Here is an 18498-nt window from a genome sequence, read left to right as displayed (position 1 = left end):
ATGCCATTCCTGAGCTCTTGAGAAAACCAAAGAGGAATATGGGAGCCATAAGAGACAGCAAGCAGGATACTGCCTGGTCGTTTTGTGTCATCATTCCTACCACCTGGGGCGATTCTGCCTTGGCAGTGGATTGTATCAGCTCTAAACAGTGTGCAAGAGAGTGAAATCATGCCCATGAGTGCAACAAAGGGAAGTATGTAAGGTAGCTTGCCTCAGAGATGTTTCTGTGTAAAATCTTCAAGGAGGAAGGAAGCTTTTGCATGATCTTGGGGAGGGGTGCGGGGCAGGGATGAAACTGACAGCATTTAAGCATGCTGGTTATTCCAGCACACTTTCAAAGTAGTTTTAAGGTTAGCCCAAAGCACTGCAAGAGCATGCAGTCTGTATGCTTGCACACCAGGAGACTGCTTTTTTGGCCTGCATGCAGATATTCTGTGCTGAAGACCTGATTTATGCCATACCTTAGAGCAGATCTGTCAGGAAGACTTAGTCTCCTAAGTGATTCAGTGATGAAATGACAGGGAAAAGTATCTTTGTCTGATCCAGCATAGCAAGAATACCTGGAACGTAGCTTGGTCTAACCTGTTCTCCTGCAACACTGATTCATCCTTCCACACAGCAAGTCATACCAGGGAGAATCCTGTGGATATTTTTATCTCTAAGGCATGTTAGCAGTCTGAGGAAAAAGCTCAGGATCATTTTCAGGTGGGGCAAGTGGAGATTCCCTATGAATCCACTTAATGTGGTTAGAAATACACCTCTTCCTACACCAGGCCTATCCTTGGGTGGATAACATTAACAAAGATACAATTTCCGATTTATTTTGAAGATAGCAATGCCTGGGGCTATGCTCTGGGCAGAACACCATGGTATCTTACGACATGTTTTGCTTTCTGACAAACTAAAAAAATTGACTAGTTAATAGACTGAGAAAATAACAAAGGGACAAAAGGAGCTGTCAATAAAGCAGATGTCCTGTCTCTTTCAGCCTTGCTGGCAGCTACATTTACTCACTGGAGTTTCAAAATACTATAAAAATATTATGAGATCACATACTGCTAAATGGTAGGAGCAACTTCCTGCCAGAGACTGCATGGCTTGCCCAATCCAACAGTCATATTGACAGAGCGGAAAGAAAGAGCAGTTCTAGGGACCAGTTTTCTGCAGGCTGATTCACAAGGAGCAGTTGTTTAGTGATTGCTTCAGATGTTTGTAGCAGCTTCCATCCTCAGACATCAACCTCATTTTTCTCTTAGGTGTTTCCGTCCTCTTACGGGGCATCTTGGCTGTTTGTGTAACAGGAGCTGAACAGCTTTAGTTTGTCGCTCAGTGAATTAAGACAACCCAAAATTGATGTTAAGTTACTTAAAGCACCAGGCACAATGTTTGGTGGTTTGGCAGCTTCTGCATGAACAGTTCCCGCATCCTTCTAACTAAGGGAGAGACCTCCAGGAAATATACTGAAGTGAAAACTGGGAGCAGAAATCTCTACCTCCATCTCAAGCCAAGCCCTTCAAATCCACTCATTAGGCACTAAACAATACACATCTTGCCTTGCAAACACACAATTCTCCTGGAAAGGAGTATACTGGGGGGCAGTATGGGCCAGCAAGGATAACATCCTAGTGAACGACTAGCCAGCATCACAATGCACTTCTGATCAGCTCAGGAGAACAAAAGAGGGCATTATCCCACCAGTACTGAACTCTGAAGGTGACTTACTAAAAACCTCTCTGAGGGCTGCAGTACTAGTATCTTACCTGGATTTGCAGAGACATGTGGGCCCGTGAAGCTTCCTATATGAATGCACTGGCCATATCTGCACTGCGGGATCATCTCACCCTGCCTGAACTGTTCTTCTTAATAGACTTGCCCGCAAGAACAGTGTAACCAAGTAATAGCGCTCAAGATACAAGCAGCAATACTACATTGGCTCTCAGAGGGAGTCCCAGGAAGGTTCTGGAGAACAAACCACCTCTGAGCAGATCCTGCCTGCATTCACACTACAGGGTTGCTGTATGACAGCTAAAGGGCAGTGCTGGTTTAAGCTTTAGCCTGTAACCCCTAACGGATTTGCAAAACTCGAGAACCGACACATTCCAGTTAAAGGTGTTTGCTAGCATGTGGGTCTCAAGGCAGGTGAACCATGCATTGTGACAGTGAAAAAAAGGCCACTAGCCTTTACTCCTTAGCAGCTCCAGGTGTGTATGTGCTTTGGCAGCAGCAGGAGTTGCTTTCTTATTTCCCACCCTATACACGCGAGCCTATAGGGAGGACAGCAGAAATGCAATGGAGAAAGAGTGGCATTAATCTCATCTTTTTGACATAGCCACCAAAAAAGCCACCTTGACACAAGTGGGGAAGAACTCTGTCCCTTTAAAAAAAGCTGTAATAAGCTGTTTTCCACTGGAAAAAAATAAGCAAAACCCAACAACCAACCAAAAAACCAATGGCAGGGCTAGGATTAGGGAAACTGAGAGTCATATTTCTTTTTTGGAACATTTTCCCTAACTGGAATAGGACTGATTTCCAGGCCAGAGTGGCAAGAAAGGGTTCAGGGGCATTTGGTTATACCTGAGTTCTCCACGGTAATCATGCAGCGTAGACATGGTCTAACACACATGTGCAAATGGCACAACATGTATGAGTGATTATAGGCAGTGATTAAGGCACTCCTTGAAAACCATCACTGAGAATCTTGCTGACAACATCAAAAAAACCTCCAAGCCTTCCCTTAGAAGACTGTATTACATGTCCGTGGTTAGGTAAGGAAACTATGTGTAATGTTCAGAACCTTTCCGCGGTGCCTCATCCCAGACTCTGCTGGAATCAAAACTCTGTCCAGCCTCTGCCAGGCACTGACAGCTGGGCTCATTGCTCCCATAGCAGAACAAGGCAGGGGGTGGGGGAGAGTTAACGATTTCTCCCTGTCTTGAATATCAGCCAGTCAGTCCGTTAAGGGTGAGGGCATCCCTAAGAACCATACCAAGTCACAGCTGTATGAGGCCAAGAAGAATGGAAGGGGATTATATCAGCAGTGGGGAAGGGCCTGAAAGCTATATTCAGAAGCCTGTTGGAACATGTTAAGGCCAGCCCTAGCAACATCAAAGGCTACAGCAAGGAGTTAGTTTACACAGCTTAGCCAGTTGGATTAGACCCTTCATTAGGATGCAGAACAAACCTCTTCTTTTTGGCAGACAGGAGGGAGAAACAGAATAAAAATGGAAATCGGATCTGAGCCCTGAATTCCCCATTCAGCACAAGTTCCTCTTATTTGCGTAGACTAGTTTGCCTGGCTTTGTTTGAAATAAAGGTAACAGGAAATTTCAGGGCAGGATGAGGTTAAGGTCCCTTGCTTTGGGGCCAGCAAGCCCTGGGAGGACTCTTGAGTCAGAACACCCCGTCCTAGGAGGAGGACAAGCAGAGGGGGAGAGCATTTGCCATAGGGTACCAGTAGTGTCATCCCTCTACAGCCGCATCTTCAGCAGGCAAACTCAACACTGAGACTTTGGAAAAAAGCTTTCTTATTTTGAGCTGAACAAGTAGTTGCCATGCTGCACAGTGCCATTGACAGTCTAACACTTGAGCAGGTGCTTGTTAGCATGCAGAGCACCAGGACGAGGCCACTAGTCAGCTTGATACTTTTTCCCTAACATGCATCTTTTGAGGAAGTTACTGCTCTGTTTCAGTGCAGGCTAAGAGAATCACATGATCTAGATTTGGGTTTTTTTTCTACTGCCTCTGAGTGCAGGATTATTTGCATTAAAATGTGCAGAGGTCAGTCAGAAAAGCCTGAGTTTGACCTCAATGAGGCCAGCATGGATAAGGGGTGTCTGGGAGGGGTATGCTGGTAAACTGCACATTCAGTTTGAGATCAGAAAAAAGCCCAAATATTTAAAATAGGAATTAGTTTTCTCTACTTACTGTATCATCATAACAGAGCATGCTTATGTATAAGAAGGTATTTGTTGCTGGTCTGTAGGACTTTTATTGTGGTTTAGGGCAGAAGAAAGAAGGAAAGATTTCACTCTTTTGGTTAGCATTTGGCTTACAATTTCATATAGGCTTTTTTTTTAATCAGTCTCTGGAGTGAAATCAGACATATTTCTGATGGAAATATTAACAGCTGTTAGAAAGGTACATGCCTGCATTTCACTTCATGCTGTCAAAGCCTTTTAATCACTGTATTAGTCCCTCTAATTGTAAACAAAAAGACAATTTTCTGGCTGCCACATAGAAGAGAAAAGACACTGCTCATTATAAGCAACCTGTGCCTTTAATTATTTTATTAATATTGCGAATTGCAACTGACAGAGCAATCAGGGTTCAATATTACGCCAGGAAAGCTGCTTGATGAATGCTGATCATCCTATTAAATAGATGGAATTTAGTTTAACAGTGGAAAAAATAAGTTCCTTGCGGTTTATTTCATTAAGGTGATTCCCATAATTCCAATAGCGATTCCCACATCTTTAAAACAACTTGGAAACACAAAAAAGACACAGCTGCATCAGGATGGTGAGGGACCTAGAAGACTTTTGATTCTGTCATGAAATGTCCATTGCTGACTTTTTAAAATTAATTTTATTTAATTAAATTTAAATAATTGTAATTAAAATAAATTTAATTGTTTAATAAGCCTTAACTTATTCCTCAACAAGATAATTCCGCAGTCTGACTTCCTCTGAAGTATGTTCCTTGAGTTTCATTAAAATCCTCATACCTCTCTGGGTACATTCTGTTGAACCACCTCAAATCTTCTACGTTACATTAACTTAACATTAAGGGGCTATAATTTTCTTCTTTCTTATACCTATTTTTCATCAACATAAATCTACTGATTTTAATGGGATTGCACCTGACTTGCTCCAAGAAAACCAGACTGAAAGAATCAGCCTCATAGTGTCCAAAGTCATAGTCAATATTCCAAAAGTGACCATTTTATGATTGTTTTCTGCAGAAATAAATTTATTTCCCTTGGGTCCACCTCACAAGACAGCACTGTTGCTGCAAGACCTAATAGAGAGAAAGATTCTGAGCATCACGTGGTCTCCCTTTAACATTTAAACTGTTAAACGTAAACATTTAACATTTCCATTCAGGAAATGACTAATTTTTAAAGAATTACAGCCCCAGATATTTTTTTCCAATTCCTCCTATTGCTCTTAAAAACCAAATCAAACTGTAATTTTCTGCCTTTTTCCCCCCATACACTAGAAAATACTTAGGATACATTTTGTCAAAACTGAAGGAACTGTCTTAAGAAAAAACTTCTTTGAGGCCAGGGAGCACAGAGATTTGCTATGATGTTTTCTCACTGTGAGGTCTGCTATTCACACACAAGAAAAAAAGATCAACTTTTATCTATGTTATGGAAGGCAGCACTATAGATGCTGGAAAAATATTTCATAGCATAAGTAAAAGGCAAGCATATAGCTACAAATATAGTAAAGTAACAGTATTTTATCCACCTAAACTGTTCTTTCACAAATCAAACTGCAGGACTGCTGTTGAGTTAAAATATTTTAAGTGTCTCCTCCCTTTTACTCTGTTACTACCTACACCCTTCGTTGGTATAGTAAGACAGAAGTCTTATCCTATTGTTTTTCGTCTACCTTCTCTGTTGTTCGCTCTGTGTGTTTGCGGGTGAAGTTTCTACGCTGGAATTACAACAGAAAACTAGTAAAAGAATGTGAGCTTCATTTCTTGCCTTGACTGTGGTGCACAGCCTGCCAAAACTAGGGTTGAGGTTTGCTGGAAATGTAATTAATTCGAAATTTAGGTTGGTTCTTAACCAGAGAGAAATCTTTTTTTTTTTTTTTAACTCTCTCCTAAAGACAGGAATGGAACTAATCTCACTTGGCAGTTGCAAAGAGCTGGGGAGTTTCCAGACCCTAAATGACCTGCTAAACAACTATTCATAGGAAAGAGGCTGTTAGCAGAAGAGCCAGCCACATCAGTCCTAAGGTCAGGAACCTCAATATTCAGCAGCACCTTCCCTACAGAAAGCATACCAGGAATCTGTGCAGTCTGGCAGAATGTGGCATGCTGTTCAGAACCAAAACTTTTTCAGGCTTATAGAAAATTTAAAACTACCTCTCCTCTAGTCTGCTGGGAGGAAAGTCAAGTCTTACGAACTACTTCTGGACCTATAGAAATCGAAAGGTCTTTTATCTCAAAATGATCCATGCAAAGAGGTACCATGTCACTATGATTTTAACTCCCTGATGAAGTAAAAGCAATTCCAGGAAAGAAATCCACTCCTGACAAAGGCACCTTGGGGGAAAAAGATTTTGAAGTAATGAGGTTTGGTGTATACTGGCTGCTCTGACATAGAATTGGAAACTCTGGAAGCAGGCAAGGCATTGTGTGCCTTATGGCCAGAGTAATGCGGCAGCAAGGCACAGTAAGCTTTCTGTCTTGGGCCAAATACGATCCCAAGTGGATTTCACTGGAATCACTGAAATCCTCCACAGTCAGCTAGAGCTGTAGCTCAGTGACTTTAAATATTGCACAATGCTCCTTTCAGCTAGTAGAGATGGTATAGCCTTTATCATAGCATATATTGCACAATTCTTCTTGCTCTTTCAAGCCCTGTTAGACGAAGACACTTGCTCAAGCTTGAAGAACAAAATCGCTAGAACAGACAATTGATTCGAACTCATTTATTTTAAATTCTCTCGGCAGGACAAAACCAGGTGTGTGACTATACGTGCAGTGAGGAGATACGGACAGAATCTACCCTTTTTCATTTGTTTTGATCCCAAGTCTCTGTCACTCATGGTGCCAGAACTCTACCTTTCAGGTGGCTGTGCGGGAAGACAAACCTCCTAGGACTGACTCTGGCTAAAGCACCAAGCGCAGGGCTCAGCTGGGGTATGTGCTATCAGAAGAGAGCAGCTGACCCACACAGTGGAAAACAGCAGGCGGTATAACTCTGTCTGATAAGGCTAGTCCATCACAAGATTTCTTGTGTGCTGTGTCTCAGCTCCAATCTTGTTTTACCTTTTTATGGGTGGATATAAAGCTCCAGAACTATTTAGTGGAAATCTTCATCAACTGCAAGCAACGTGTCTTAAAAAATGCCACAAGAAGCTCAGTGCATTCTCTGGCACTGTGACTGACCTAACCTACACATCAATAACAGTCCTAACAATTAATGGCCTGCATCAGTGACAACCCTGGAGGCTGGTCATACACACAGTGCCTGTACTCACAGTTTTCACAGCGACTCCCTGTATAGCCAGCCAGACAGGCACATTTGTAGGTACCGCTTTTGTCTAGAATGCACGTTCCATCATGAAGACATGGAGACGAAGAACAAGCTATAAAAGAAAAGCAAGAACATTCATGGTCTCTCAGAGGATGGGGGTCCTATCTGCTTTTCCTCATGACGGTTGTGTCTTGGGGTAGATTACATATTCTGGTTAAAAATTAGGAAGAGACAGTAAAGGGCCTAATGCCTGACAAAAAGCCTTCTGCTCATCTTACTGGAGACAGGATGTTATAATGATGGGCAGTTCTTTTCACAGCATTCATCATTTACTCTTACCATCTTCCTGTAACTGTAGTCAAGTGGTGAGAAAGGTTTGTGGAAGAAAAATAATTAACAGCAAGCTCCAACAGTGTTTAGAGCTTAGCCTAAATTACAGATCATAGAATCACAGCATGGTTTGCGCTGGAAGGGACCTTAAAGATCACCCAGTTCCAACCCCTGCTATGGGCAGGGACACCTTCCACTAGACCAGGTTGCTCCAAGCCCCATCCAACCTGGCCTTGAACACTGCCAAGGAGGGGGCAGCCACAGCTTCTCTGGTCAGCCTGTTCCAGTGCCTCACCACCCTCACAGTAAAGAACTTCTCCCTAATATCTAATCTAAATCTCCTGTCTTTCAGTTTGAAACCGTTACCCCTTGCCCTACCACTACCCTCCCTGATAAAGAGTCCCTCCCCACCTTCCTTGTAGGCCCCCTTTAAGCACTGGAAGGCCACTACAAGGTCTCCCTGGAAAGCAGAGCCAAAATCTCAAGACTTAGATCCAGTTCAAGATTTAGGTCATGCCAACACCTGAGGAGTTCAGGATCTGATGCCCTGCTTCGAGTCCATCTTAACAAAACAAGACTCTGCAGCAAAGTTCACATCTGGATCCATACCAACTCAGTTTCAGCTCACATTGACTACAAAACATATTCCTTGCTATCTTAAAGGATTATCCAACTAATGCAAAATATCACTGAGAAAGGGAAAGAGAAGCAGAAGAGCCTGTACAGGCTGATATTTTGTAGTCACTGGTTTGAAGCCAGTGAACTTTCAGCTTTGTCCTTGCCCCAGCTTTGTCTCATGCTTCTCTAAAAGTAAGCATGTCAACCAAACAAGGATATGCCTGCTATTCAAGAGCACTAAATATTTTTCTTTTTAAAGGAGTCTTAATTTCCTGGCTTCAGTCAAACAACATGGACAGTACTAGAAAAGGTTAAAGTCCCTATGTTGTGTCAAAGATCACCAGCTTGGAGGTACAGAAAGTAAAGCACTACTGAAATTCAATAACAGGCTTTCATCTAACTAGATCCAGCATATGTCTAATCCGTAAGAGACCCTGATGCCTCCTCATCTGGGCCCCCATCCCTCTCATCTGAAATGTGCTGAGTACCTTCTAGTCATTCATGCCAATTACTGGTTCCCGTTTGACACTTGGCGTGGGATGGGATCCAAGACCTGCTTTCAGACCAGGCAGTGTAGCAGATTGTATGGTTTCATCCTTTAATAACAACACATGCAGCGACCTGTCCTAAAGGGGCTATAGGCTTTGCAGCTTATTTTGTACCAATCAAAACCTCTCTTGCAGATGAACCAGTGGCCTTTGTGCAGCCAGTGCCACTGCTTCGACAAGCTATGACTCATAAGGCAGCACAGAGCTCAGAGGAAGGGAAGACTGAAAGGGAAGGAATTCAGTTCTGACAGCACAAGATGCTTCTTCAGCCCTTTCCATTACACCACTAAGGTGCTGGGGACATCAGATCACCTCCATGGCCTGGTGCACACCCTGTAGAAAAAGTGCTGCTGCTGCTGTCATCTGCAGCACAGCAAGCCCTGTGCAATCTGTTCCAGGGACCTCGGCTTTTCCACAGCGCTCTGCACAGAGGGAAATTTTCAGGAGAAATGCTTCAGTTTGCAATGTGCTGCCAGATTTTTCGATCCTGTTCTGCCCCCGCTTTCAATTCTATGCTGCCCCATGCACGCTATATTCTTCTCCTAAACTGTCCTGCTGGCCAGGTTAATGCTCCACATAAAAAGACACTGGGAGGGTTTTAAAAGCCTTTCACTGCAGCTACACATTGGGCCAGAACAGCCTAATAATAAAGTGCACAATAAGACCTTCTCACAAACCCTAAGAAGCCCTTTGCTACGTTCTCTGTGTGGATTACCACAGTTGCAGTCACCCAGCCTCGGGATAATTACCTCTAAAAATGGGGCGGAAAGAAAGTGCTCAACAGTATTCGAATACTAAGTGTTCCCTGCTGGGCAGAGAAAACAGAATCGATTCAGCTTGCACCATATGGAAAATGTTAGTTCCCTGAGTGTAGGCAGTCCTTATGCAATGTAGCCCACACCACATTCCTTGGTTGTATATCACCTCTGCGGCTGCAAGCCAGAGTTAACTGCTCTTGCTCTGCTACTAACGGGTACTAAAGGTAACACTTGAAGGACAGGGCAGGCTAAGAACTGGCACAGGCACTGCATCCACTTTGGATTGTTAGTTACACCCCTGGTCATGGTGAACAGCTGCTCTGCTGTAGGTTTGTGTATTTATATAAGGATTACATAAATTAACTAAACTTCCTGAGCCAGATATACCCTGGATGACCTCATGAAATGTGGGTCACCAGGGTGTGTGGAAGGCAAGTTATGGTGACTCATAGCTCCGGCAGGCTTTACCTGTGGTAAAGCAGCACACTCTGATTAGCCTTCTGTGCCAGTAGTACCATGGATAGACTTGATCAGAATTCCCCACATAGCTAAACAAGGAAGATCCAGGAAAAGCGTAGAGGCAAAATGATGAGCCAGCTACACTTTCAATGTTATTTTGCAGCCAGAAAGAAACGATGGAGAGCAGTGTGGGGGACTTGAGCACTGAGTACTAACAAAAACACAGAATTCTGGAGCCCTGCTTCTGTCATTCATAACACTGATTTCATCACAGAATGCAAAATGCCTCTCTTTTTTTTTTCTTAAATACAATAATCTGTCCTTTGTACACACTTTTTTTTTTTTAAGCCCTAATGGTATGATACATGGGCCAACACAAGAGTCATGTCAGGGCATTTTTACTGAGCTAATTATGAGGTTTTGCATCAGGTTTTTGCTAATTGAGACAGTGACTCTGCTCCTGCACACAGCATTGAGCAACTCTGCAATTGCAGAAACACATGCCCCTTTCTCTATTTCCTTCTGTGCTCTTAGTTCTCAGATTCACATAGAAAAGTCTCACAAAACAGCAGTTTTTCTGTGCTGGCTGATGTGCTTGTTCTTCACACAGGTAGAAGGAAGTCAGTCTTTGTTAGAAGAGCCCCACATTCACATGCCATCTGACGGCTTTTGAATCTTCCCTGTGCTGACTTTGTGTAAGTTGCTGTTTGCAACACAGCATGAAAGTTTTTAATGAAGAAAAAAAAACAGGGAGAGAGATTAGAAATTGCATTAATGAGAATCAGCGGCATGTTCTGCTTTTGGATTATTTTACCTGTAATTTCTTCAAAGACAGCATGAAATCCGTCAAAGTTCTTGGATCCATCGGACTGGAAGAGGACATGGAGTGAAGATCCAGTGCTTCGGATGGGAGATGGCCTCTCATTTCCACAGAATTTCTTAATTATTCGGCTGTCCAGATTGTCCCCATCACGGATCTCCACATAGTCATACTGGCACATGTAGTCGAACTCCAGGCTCAGCATGGAAAATCTTGGGGAAGAAGGACACACAGTCAGACTGCATACTCATCTGTGCACCCTGACTCTGTCTTACTTGGATGTTTAGTTACGTTAGTGCCTCCCCCCTCTCAAGTCCCTAATCACATGAAGTCGCCCTCGCTTCCTCTCAGTTTCTGCATCATCATCCTTGGAAGCCGGCTCAACTCTACACAGTTGCTCCATGAGAATATTTAAGTGGCAGAACAGTGGAGTCTAAACTGAAGCCATACAGTCTGTTGGCATGTACCAGGTCCCTAACTAACCACATCACAATGCCAGAACTTTCATCGAGGGTCAGACACTGTAGGGCGCATATTTCTATCGCGGCTGTTTGCTAAACACTGTTCTGTTTTCCCTAAATAAAGTTCTAAGTACTGAAAGTAACAGTATCAAAGACCAAGGTTCAACAGTTATTTACATTGTGATGTTCAGAAGTCAGCAATCAGGGGTACAAGGAAAGCTTGGGTATGTAACAGAAGCAGAAATAGGCAGAGAAAGGGACTTCAAAGCACTACAGCACATTTTGCATTAGAAAGCAAAAGGGTAGTAAATCCCCCATGTCTGTCACTTGCCCTTCTTTTGAGGGCAGAAATCAGGGACAGGAGTTAGTGCAGAAGGGAAATATTTAAAGCCTTTTCCCACATTGATTAACTTTCCTAGCTTTGATCTGGGCACTGCACGAGGCTCTTGTTCATTAACAGCAACATTATATGCTAATGTTTGAATTCCAGGGGGCACAGAGCCAAAGCATCCCACCACAATATGAATGAGAAACAGAGGGAGAAACACCAAGTGCCCCTGGAGAATGAGCAATGGCCAGGGTGCTGGGCCTAGCCTTGGTACAGCAGATAAGAATGAGAAGATCTGGGCCTGGGAGAGGCTATGCTACTAACTGTTCAGCAGAATATGCTATAAATGAAACCTGTGTATTTGGTCTTCCTCAGAACTCCTAACACCGCAGACGTGTGTATTTAGGATTAGGCTAGATCTCCCACATTGCCTGTTCCAGTGTGGGCCTAGTGATTTGCAAAGACTGTATTTTCACACCAAAGAGAGGAAACAAATTTTGGATCTGCTGCTGGCTCTCACAGTCTGAAGAGGGAAGAGAGTACTGGAGCCTATTTCCTGCTCTTCTCTTCTTGGGACTCAGGCCCCCATGTTAAGGAGGTCCCCATGTTATGTGAAATGACCTTTCTTTGACAACTCATGAGCTGACTTAAGAGGTCTGTTCACCCAGTCACCTTTGTTCAGGTGTTACGGTTGGTTTTAGAGCATCAGGAGCACACTGCATACAGAGAAACGAAAGAGCTGTTGCAGGAAGCTATGCCAATGGAGCAAAGCCTCTCATTTTTAAAATCATCTGGTGGAATGTAGAATAAGAAAAAACTGACATCTGTTTTAAATATGCATTAGAGAGAGATTAACTCAACTTAGCTTTGCATAAAATGCATGAGTTGAATTCTAGTTCTGTCAGGTTTGCCAGAGACATCCTCACAGGCATCACATTATACACTACATCTTCAAAACATTCTTCCACTGGCAGATCATACCGCAGGGATCTACCCTTAGGGAAGTTACAGAGCAATACAAATTAACCCATTCATCCTTGTCACACTTAGGAGGCTATAGTTTATCCTGACTCAATCCTGAAAATATTTACTGGTTCTCTGAACCGGTACATTTCTGATTAAAATTGAGTAAGTATGTAAGTTCAGAAGGGAGGTTTCTGGGGTGCCCACCATGTAATGGGAGCAGTATCGTTTATAGTTGTAAAGGTAAACCCTGTCTAGTGGTGTGTTCCTGAACAATGAATATCAAGAGATACTCACACAGAGCGAAGGCACAGAATGGAAGAGCCATACACAGAATACCGTTTTTAACTGGTTTCTTTGCTTTAAAAAATGATGAAAACAGAGTGGAAGATGTGAAAGGCATAGGGGGGTCTCATTTGCATTTTATTTAATTTAGCATAGAAGTAGATACACTGCACTGATGACATGGGATCCCATGATTAAGACTCAGAATTGGCAGGTCAGGAAACCCACCACAGCTTTTCAAAACCTCTTAACCCAGCGAATGGGACCCTTTAGAGACCACAAGGTCCATTGCTGTTTAAATCACAGGTACAGGCAATGTAATGAACCTCAGTTCCCTCACCTGTGAAACTGTAACTATACCATAATTCTCTTGGAGATTATAAACTAAGCATGGTAATTTAGTGCTACAGGTCGTCAGTTACAAAATGGAATGCAAAGTATTGTCTTGATTTCCTCAGCGTCTGCAGTGTGAATACATTCACCAATCCCTCTGAGGAAAGCTTCTAGCCAAAGGAAAACATTTAAAACTGCATCTCTGCTGAGACATTAAAAAAATGATTGAAAGCTGTGAGCTACTTCTACTGCGGTGCAACATCCCTGACATGAGTCGGGCTGAGGGAGCCTATACATCACAACCCAAAGAAAAGCAAGGCTGGAAAAAAGCAGAGAAAAATTACCAGCACAATCTGGGCACCATTTATCAAAACAGCTCTGCTTAGCCAACCCCCAAAGGACTGCGTGGCACAGCTTGAAGCAAGGGAAGATTTATCTGTGCTCCTGCGAGCTACCTCTTCCTGCTGTATGTAAGCAGAGACAAACCACTTTGTTCCCCTTCTGTATCACACTGTCCCCATCCCTGCCCTTGCAAACCACCAGAGCAGCGGCAAACAGGGTTTGTGCACAGAGAGAATGAAGAAAGTAGTTCTTTTGTTAGCAGTTGTGCTGATTCAGCACAGTGTTGGCTGTGCTGAAAGCTCTAAGCAGAGAAAGCTCTAAGCAGAGTTAGCACTCACAGAGGGGATCAGTGCATTTATATGAAAATGCATGGAAGGCAGAGACTCAGCGTGGATGGCAGACAGGGGAGGACAAATCTGGTGGCCTGCTTAGTTGTACCTGCCGTTCTGTGTAGGAAAGGCCTAAAGGAGAAGCTTTAGGCAAAATGTACCAGTTTTCCACAGTATCTAACTCCTGAAGTACCTCAACGGCCAGCTTTGAGGTGGTCTACCTTGAAAACCTCAGCTGATTCAGAACACATTCCAGGGTTACCCTGTGTGAGGCAGATACAGGTCCTCATGTTCTGTGTTTGCCCTGGAGGCATCCTCCTATGCCTCCCGACTTGCAGGGTGGCAGGATTAAGGTGGACATTCAGGACAGTTCCTGATCTTTCCCTCGAAGTGCCATGTCATCTGCTGGGATCTTCAGGCACCAAGTTCAGCTCAGGCTGGGGACAGGGCTTTAGGTTTCTCCAATGCTACCCAGCTCAAATAAATGTAGTTGCTGAAAACAGAAGTTTGGTAGCCCAGGCTTCCCTCTTGGATACTTTCACAGTTGGAATGTAACGTTATGTCACATCTAGGAGATGGCTAGTATGGTCTTTGTTTGACTGTAGGAAGGATGGACACAGGGAAAGAAAGAGGCACTCTCTGCAAGACGTCCCTCACGTTAAAGTTCTGCATCTTCTGGTAACAGCAAAGGTAAACAGAGTGAACTGTAAAGATCTCACATGACACTAACTCTTCCTAGCATGTATGTGGATGGCCCTCAGGGCCTAGAGTCGAAGTCTGATTTCACCAAAGAGTTAGTACCTCTGTTAGCTTACTTTACAGCACTCCCCATTCCTCTGCCTTGAAAACAGATGAGAGTCTCCTTAGCACAGCCACAGCAAGAACTGCTGTCCGATCTAGTGGCCTTTGTTAAAATAGACTTCCTCCCTTTCTTGTACCTTGTGCCTGGTGTCACCTGGCTGTCAACTCTTTACCCAGGGATGGGTGCATTCACTAGTGATGTGCCTGCCCAGGATCTATTTCCACTCTCACACCCACTCCCATAAAAGTGAAGACAGGGCTCCTGAAGCACTTTTTTAAGCCTTACAATTGACAAAGCCTTGTTCAGAAATGTAAAAAACACCAGGTTACTACCTCCCTGAGCTTGTGCTGTACAAATCATACACCTAGCCAATGACACCTTTTAAAAATGAGGTAGATACAACTCACACCTGCTGAGACGGATGCAAAGCTGTGTCATAAGAACACAAAACTCCTCCTCAAAGCGTTGCTTCCCTGTGTCTCCTACATATTTCTCCAGAGTCAAGAGGCTCCAACACTACACAGGCAATAATTGCAGATGCTCATAACTACACAATAGGCTTCCATTTCGAAGTCTGAAAATAGGGCATTAGTGTGGGAATGCCACAAGCTCTTCTTTTGTCATCAATTGATTTCTCTTCCTCTTATTAAAGTCTCCCTTTAAACATATAGCAGGAAATATGGTTATGTATCTAGCATAACTCTTTTGCCTGGGCTCCAAAGCTGGTGAAATATTGATGTGAAGGCATTAGCTACTGTTTTTATTATATTAGCCAGCAGGTTTTGAATACAAGCTCCTGCCAAGCTTCCTGCTGCTTGTGTGAGCTCCGTACTACACACACGTGAGAACAGCATTAATTTCCCCAACCAGGGGCTCTCCTGCACTAGGCAGGACACCCAATCAAGAACTGTGAGCTTGGGTCAGCAGGGGTGCGTTAACAGGTCTAAGCACACACAGGTCAGAGGACGATGACTTTCAGGGGAATCAATCACTTCCTCCAGACATAGGAGTGGTAAGAGGAATAACTGAGGCTGGTAGAGGACAGGGATGGTAAAATGAGTGAAAGGAAAATACAAGAGGGAAAATGTAGGCTAAATGCAAGGCAGGTCCCATGGGCAACTTTCTCCTGGCAGGAGACATCATACTAAAATGTTCCTACAGCTTTTCTTCAAAGTTCAGCCTAGTACACTCTTCAGAAAATACTGGGTCCTTTGGTGTCAAGGTCTCAAAGAGACCTCTATAGAGATACGTTGTGCCCCATATCTGAGAAACTCTCCTTAGCATCTGGCTGTCCTAAATGGGAATTGAAGGCACAGCACTGATGATTTCTGCGGTGGCTGCACATCACAAGCTAGACCAGGGGAAGGAGCTGAGGCACCAAATGCAAAGCGGTGGCAGTACCTTCACTGCCCCAGGGCTCCCAGGTGCTGATCCTCATTGACTCTTGGTTATCCACATGCCCCAATGTCCACCTGAAGCCAGCGCTGGCTAAAAGTCAGCACGACCTACCTTAATTCAATGTTAAGTCCAGCTTGAACATGAATAGTCCATTCACATCGTGCGTTCAGTGGGTAACCATCCAGCAAAATCTGACCTCTAGCAGCTCGAAGAACCTGCCCGCACCCTGGGGAGCAAAAGAAGAAAAAAAATCTGTGTCAGGGACCTTCAAGAGGCATTTGAAGAAAATACATATAGAAACAACACTGGAACGAGAAGACAGGGTGGCTGGATGATACACACTTTCTTACAAGGCAGTATATAAAATAATGGGACAGCCACACAGTGGCTATAAAGAGTTATGACTCTGTTAGAGCATTGTCTAGGCTGAAAGCATCCCTAGAAAAATTTTAGTTTATTGCTTCTCCCTGGTTTGCAACACAGCCCCATGAAACCATTTCTTACAGCTTTTGCCCCACTCCTGATGAGCCCACCCACCCACCTGGCTGGCATTCCAGCTCAGAACAGTTTTGATGGATCTCATGTTGACCTGTGCAATCACTGAGGCCGAGGAAGCTGGTGGGAAAGTGCCAAAGGTACAATGAACACTGGAATTACCTCTAGTGAAGGAAACAATGAGAGGAGGAGCTGTTGCACCCAACATCATGGTTTCGAGTCCTTCACAAGGAGACTCTTGGAGGAAAAACAGCAGATGTACTCCTGGAGGAGACCTCTGTTTTTCCTGAGGATTCACCTCATCATCCTTACATGTTAATGCCCCCATGACAACGGAGACATACAATCATCAAAGCTCCTCCAGCAATGACTCAATGTGACATGTATGTAATGCACAGCCCTCACCCCTTCTCTCAGGTTCATTCCTATCCTTCTCTCCTGTCCCATTCTGCCTGTGTTACTCTCAGCTTTCCACCATACTACGGAATGTACTTCGGTGCCCAGCATCAACAGAGCAAGATGAAGTACTCCGGTCATTTGTGGCCAGTCTGAGAACACCATCAGAGGACAATAACCTGAACAAACAGCAGACAAGGTTACACACTAAGGAAGCAATATCTTTTTCATGGCTATCCTGCAGCTGTCCCTAGGCAGCTGTCCAGGGATAGTTGTCCCAGTTCCTCATCTCGGACGCTGAACATTTTTAGACTACAGAGTTCTCTCATCTTCTCTTACCCCCAGCTATAAAATATGGCTAACGGCATTTCCCTCTGTGGAAGAAGGAAAGTTGTTTAGTGATTTTGTAGAGCCTTCTGTGATCTGTAAACGCAAGTGCTAGCAAAATGCACACTTAAATCGTCATGCACCAAACAGAGCTAATTTCTGTTTCTACTTTCCTGACTACATCCTTCTGAATGGAGTCTTCCCCATGGCCGCATTCACTGCTAAGCCTTCTGTTGCTTTGCTGGGGGGTGGGGCTGTACCCATAAGCCAGAAATTGCAACTGAGTCTAACAGCATCACCGAACCAGGCGACTCTGATAGGCTGCACACCACAGATAATAAGTAAAAAGACAAATGACCCAAAAGACCTCCACAGCAACTTTCTTGCTTCTTTTTCCCTCTTTAGTCCAACAGAAAGACTTGCTCCTTCCACCTGTTTCCAAAGAAGAACCCTAAACTGGTAACCAGTAACACAGGATGAATGTTTCCTACTGAAATGGTGGGTTTTAGCATTCGCCTTAGGGTCCTTCCTTCCTTTGAGAAAAGAGAGTGACAGTGATCTGATTTGGTGAAGTACCAAGCATCTGCAGTTCCCATCGATCCTAGTGTCTGGAAATCAGTCCCGCTGCATCTGGTCTATGGGGAAACGTGAAAACTGCAGGTCAATTACTCCTCTTTCTTCTTAAGAAAGTGTTGCTCAAATGAAATACCCTTTGTTCATTTACCCTCGGTTACCCTTAATTAAGCAGGACCCAAGGAAAGAGAAATCCTGCTCAGAAGAGTTCCTCAAAAGTGTTTCATTCTCCTTTGTGGCTTGCTTAGTTCACTCTGTAAAAGGCAAGGATTAATGACTGTGCCCAGCAACCACATTAGGATTCAGCGAGTACTGCAGAATCTGCTGTGGTGCATATGATAAAGCTCCTTTCCACAGCAAGAAACAGGACCTTGTGCTGCCGTTGGCTCCTGCCTCAAAAACAACCTGAGACAAAGCTGCTAGAAATCTTCAGATGGTTTGACAGGGGGCTTGGGCCACCTCAAAGAAAGTTTCCCTTTCATCCCAAAGGGCTTTTGAGTTTCTGATGCCTTTAACAAAGGGAAGCCAAAGAACTGGTGCAAAGAGATACTTGTATGCATGGCATACTAAACGCCCTTCTCTGTTTGCAGTGGTACAGCCTGAATTCTCTGAGCACTGGTGCCAAGGAAGTAGGTTTGGCCAGCAAAGCAGGTGGTCCAGAGGCTAAAGAGGAGCCATTCAATGACCGCCTCCAAAAGAACGTTCTCAGATTTGCTACTG

The 18498-nt window shown here is 43.9% G+C and overlaps 1 protein-coding gene across 5 annotated transcripts in view; it reads right to left on the bottom strand.

The window, feature by feature from the left end:
- Positions 1–18498, bottom strand: part of PAMR1 (peptidase domain containing associated with muscle regeneration 1) — a 55471-nt gene that overhangs the window by 20112 nt on the left and 16861 nt on the right. For 4 of the 5 annotated variants that reach the window (XM_086462836.1, XM_086462837.1, XM_086462839.1 and 1 more), the window contains 3 exons: positions 16099–16213; positions 10741–10958; positions 7218–7325 (listed from right to left, as the gene is read on the bottom strand). In XM_086462836.1, the coding sequence (XP_086318962.1) occupies positions 7218–7325; positions 10741–10958; positions 16099–16213 (441 nt within the window). The remainder of the gene's footprint in view (positions 1–7217; positions 7326–10740; positions 10959–16098; positions 16214–18498) is intronic. The other variant, XM_086462840.1, reaches the window with a different exon arrangement.

The sequence above is a fragment of the Leptosomus discolor genome, chromosome 3 (genome assembly GCF_034619465.1).
Source record: "Leptosomus discolor isolate bLepDis1 chromosome 3, bLepDis1.hap2, whole genome shotgun sequence".
In the NCBI taxonomy this organism is placed as follows: Eukaryota; Metazoa; Chordata; class Aves; order Leptosomiformes; family Leptosomidae; genus Leptosomus; species Leptosomus discolor.
The sequence above is the reverse complement of the archived record's forward strand: the minus strand, read 5'-3'. Positions and strand labels throughout refer to the sequence as shown.